The following is a 4,049-nucleotide window of genomic DNA, read 5'->3' as shown; positions in this document are numbered from 1 at the left end:
TCTTGCTAAATGAGGATTCGCCTTCACAGTTGCGCGTAGAGGAGTGGCGCTGCTGTTGGACACTGGTGACGTCGTTTCAGTGTGAATCGGTTGCTTTGTTTCGAACGCAGAGAGTGCGCAAACTGGGCTCTTCGTGTGCGTGGATTTTCGCGCATTGTCTAGGGATCGTCGGCTTCTGAGAAGCGTAACATTGTTAGGCCAGCTGTGGCGCAGCGCTTCGCGTGTTGACCAGCATGTTTAGTTGCAGCTAGCGGTGCATGGCCGTCTGCAGATACGCATGCACGAATTGCGTTGAAGACTGCCAAGAACAGAAGAAAAGGATAGGTGGGTGCGTGTATCCGTGAGGTGTCTACTGGTTTGTTGGAGTGTCGTCCAAGAGCGTGTGTGGACGGGGTCGGAGATAATGTGCTCAGGATTCGGCAAGATGCGTATGGTTGGTGGATAGAGACGTTAGTGTTCCTGGAGGGCCAGCAGGGGGATGGCGTGCGCATGGGCGTTGGTTGCCCGATCAGGTGGCAGTTGTTGACTGGCTAGTAGTTGCTTCGTTTAGCTGGATGCATAGGGCGATAGGGAGCGCGTCTTGGCCTGTCAACATTACGAGCAGTACCAGCATCATTTTAGTCCTGTAGTGAGCATCAGGCTGAGGGCATACAGGAGATAGCTGCACCTTGGAGCGTCGGATTGTAAGTCTGTGCCTGCTTGAGGCGCATTGCACGGGGTGGTTGCTGTTGTGATGTTTGCGTTGTAGTTCGATAGCAAACATGCAGCAGGAGCGCCAGACAGGTGTGGATGCGGATGAAGACGTTTGTCTGTTGGTATGAGTGGACTGATTGCATGAATGAGTCGAGGTCTTGCTAAATGAGGATTCGCCTTCACAGTTGCGCGTAGAAGAGTGGCTTTGCTGTTGGACACTGGTGACGTCGTTTCAGTGTGAATCGGTTGCTTTGTTTCGAACGCAGAGAGTGCGCAAACTACGCATGCACGAATTGCGTTGAAGACTGTCAAGAGCACAAGAAAAGGATAGGTGGGTGCGTGTATCCGTGAGGTGTCGTACGGGTCTGTTGGGGTGTCGTGCAGCAGCGTTTGTGGTGACGCGGGTCGGAGCTAATGTGCGCAGGTTTCGGCAAGATGCGTATGGTTGGTGGATAGAGACGTTAGAGGCCTTGGAGGGCCAGCAGGGGGATGGCGTGCGCATGGGCGTTGGTTGCCCGATCAGGTGGCAGTTGTTGACTGGCTAGTAGTTGCTTCGTTTAGCTGAATGCGTAGGGCGGTAGGGAGCGCGTCTTGGCCTGTCAACATTACGAGCAGTACCAGAATCATTTTTAGTCCTGTAGTGCACATCACGCTGAGGGCAGATAGGAGATAGCTGCACCTTGGAGCGTCGGATTGGAAGTCTGTGCCTGCTTGAGGCGCATTGCACGGGGAGGTTGCTGTTGTGACGTTTGCGTTGTAGTTCGATAGCAAACATGCAGCAGGAGTGCCAGACAGGTGTGGATGCGGATGAAGACGTTTGTCTGTTGGGATGAGTGGACTGATTGCATGAATGAGTCGAGGTCTTGCTAAATGAGGATTCGCCTTCACAGTTGCGCGTAGAGGAGTGGCGCTGCTGTTGGACACTGGTGACGTCGTTTCAGTGTGAATCGGTTGCTTTGTTTCGAACGCAGAGAGTGCGCAAACTGGGCTCTTCGTGTGCGTGGATTTTCGCGCATTGTCTAGGGATCGTCGGCTTCTGAGAAGCGTAAGATTGTTAGGCCAGTTGTGGCGCAGCGCTTCGCGTGTTGACCAGCATGTTTAGTTGCAGCTGGCGGTGCATGGCCGTCTGCAGATACGCATGCACGAATTGCGTTGAAGACTGCCAAGAACAGAAGAAAAGGATAGGTGGGTGCGTGTATCCGTGAGGTGTCTACTGGTTTGTTGGGGTGTCGTCCAAGAGCGTGTGTGGACGGGGTCGGAGATAATGTGCTCTGGATTCGGCAAGATGCGTATGGTTGGTGGATAGAGACGTTAGTGTTCTTGGAGGGCCAGCAGGGGGATGGCGTGCGCATGGGCGTTGGTTGCCCGATCAGGTGGCAGTTGTTGACTGGCTAGTAGTTGCTTCGTTTAGCTGGATGCATAGGGCGGTAGGGAGCGCGCCTTGGCCTGTCAACATTACGAGCAGTACCAGCATCATTTTAGTCCTGTAGTGAGCATCAGGCTGAGGGCATACAGGAGATAGCTGCACCTTGGAGCGTCGGATTGTAAGTCTGTGCCTGCTTGACGCTCATTGGACGGGGTGGTTGCTGTAATGATGTTTGCGTTGTAGTTCGATAGCAAACATACAGCAGGAGCGCCAGACAGGTGTGGATGCGGATGGAGACGTTTGTCTGTTGGGATGAGTGGACTGATTGCATGAATGAGTCGAGGTCTTGCTAAATGAGGATTCGCCTTCACAGTTGCGCGTAGAGGAGTGGCGTTGCTGTGGACACTGGTGACGTCGTTTCAGTGTGAATCGGTTGCTTTGTTTCGAACGCAGAGAGTGCGCAAACTGGGCTCTTCGTGTGCGTGGATTTTCGCGCATTGTCTAGGGATCGTCGGCTTCTGAGAAGCGTAAGATTGTTAGGCCAGCTGTGGCGCAGCGCTTCGCGTGTTGACCAGCATGTTTAGTTGCAGCTGGCGGTGCATGGCCGTCTGCAGATACGCATGCACGAATTGCGTTGAAGACTGCCAAGAGCACAAGAAAAGAATAGGTGGGTGCGTGTATCCGTGAGGTGTCGTGCGGGTCTGTTGGGGTGTCGTGCAGGAGAGCTTCTGGTGGCGGGATCGGAGATGATGTGCTCAGGATTCGGCAAGATGCGTATGGTTGGTGGATAGAGACGTTAGTGTTCTTGGAGGGCCAGCAGGGGGATGGCGTGCGCATGGGCGTTGGTTGCCCGATAAGGTGGCAGTTGTTGACTGGCTAGTAGTTGCTTCGTTTAGCTGGATGCATAGGGCGGTAGGGAGCGCGCCTTGGCCTGTCAACATTACGAGCAGTACCGGAATCATTTTTAGTCCTGTAGTGCACATCACGCTGAGGGCAGATAGGAGATAGCTGCACCTTGGAGCGTCGGATTGTAAGTCTGTGCCTGCTTGAGGCTCATTGCACGGGGTGGTTGCTGTTGTGATGTTTGCGTTGTAGTTCGATAGCAAACATGCAGCAGGAGCGCCAGACAGGTGTGGATGCGGATGAAGACGTTTGTCTGTTGGGATGAGTGGACTGATTGCATGAATGAGTCGATGTCCTGCTAAATGAGGATTCGCCTTCACAGTTGCGCGTAGAAGAGTGGCTTTGCTGTTGGACACTGGTAACGTCGTTTCAGTGTGAATCGGTTGCTTTGTTTCGAACGCAGAGAGTGCGCAAACTACGCATGCACGAATTGCGTTGAAGACTGTCAAGAGCACAAGAAAAGGATAGGTGGGTGCGTGTATCCGTGAGGTGTCGTACGGGTCTGTTGGGGTGTCGTGCAGCAGCGTTTGTGGTGACGCGGGTCGGAGATAATGTGCGCAGGTTTCGGCAAGATGCGTATGGTTGGTGGATAGAGACGTTAGTGGTCTTGGAGGGCCAGCAGGGGGATGGCGTGCGCATGGGCGTTGGTTGCCCGATCAGGTGGCAGTTGTTGACTGGCTAGTAGTTGCTTCGTTTAGCTGAATGCGTAGCGCGATAGGGAGCGCGCCTTGGCCTGTCAACATTACGAGCAGTACCATCATCATTTTTAGTCCTGTAGTGCACATCACGCTGAGGGCAGATAGGAGATAGGTGCGCCTTGGAGCGTCGGATTGGATGTTTGTGCGTGCTTGTGGCGCATTACATGAAGTCGCTGGCGCTGTGGTTTTTGCATTGTTTCGTTTGCAAGCATGCACCAGGAACGTCAGGCAGGTGTGGCCGCGTAGTGAAACATTTGTCGAGATGTTTGTCCGTTGGGATATGTCGAATGATTGCGTGGTGAAGTAGGGATCTTGCTAAGCAAAGGACGGGTGGTGATTATAGTTACGTGTAAACGAGCGGCGCTGTTGTTGGACACTGATGAACTCAT

General features: G+C 53.5%; 1 protein-coding gene across 1 annotated transcript; it reads left to right on the top strand.

Moving 5' to 3' along the window:
* Positions 1-403: 403 nt before the first annotated feature.
* On the top strand, positions 404-3,227 carry ETH_00006530 (uncharacterized protein; the record flags this gene model as incomplete). The annotated part of the gene is made up of 7 exons (XM_013380599.1): positions 404-433; positions 749-783; positions 960-1,028; positions 1,454-1,488; positions 1,665-1,738; positions 2,780-2,793; positions 3,155-3,227. The coding sequence occupies 7 exons, from the start codon at positions 404-406 to the stop codon at positions 3,225-3,227; spliced, it is 330 nt and encodes a 109-aa protein (XP_013236053.1).
* Positions 3,228-4,049: the final 822 nt, after the last annotated feature.

Source organism: Eimeria tenella, genomic scaffold (genome assembly GCF_000499545.2).
Source record: "Eimeria tenella Houghton genomic scaffold, Eth_scaff747, whole genome shotgun sequence".
NCBI lineage: Eukaryota > Apicomplexa > Conoidasida > Eucoccidiorida > Eimeriidae > Eimeria > Eimeria tenella.
This window is presented reverse-complemented; position numbering and strand designations above follow the sequence as displayed.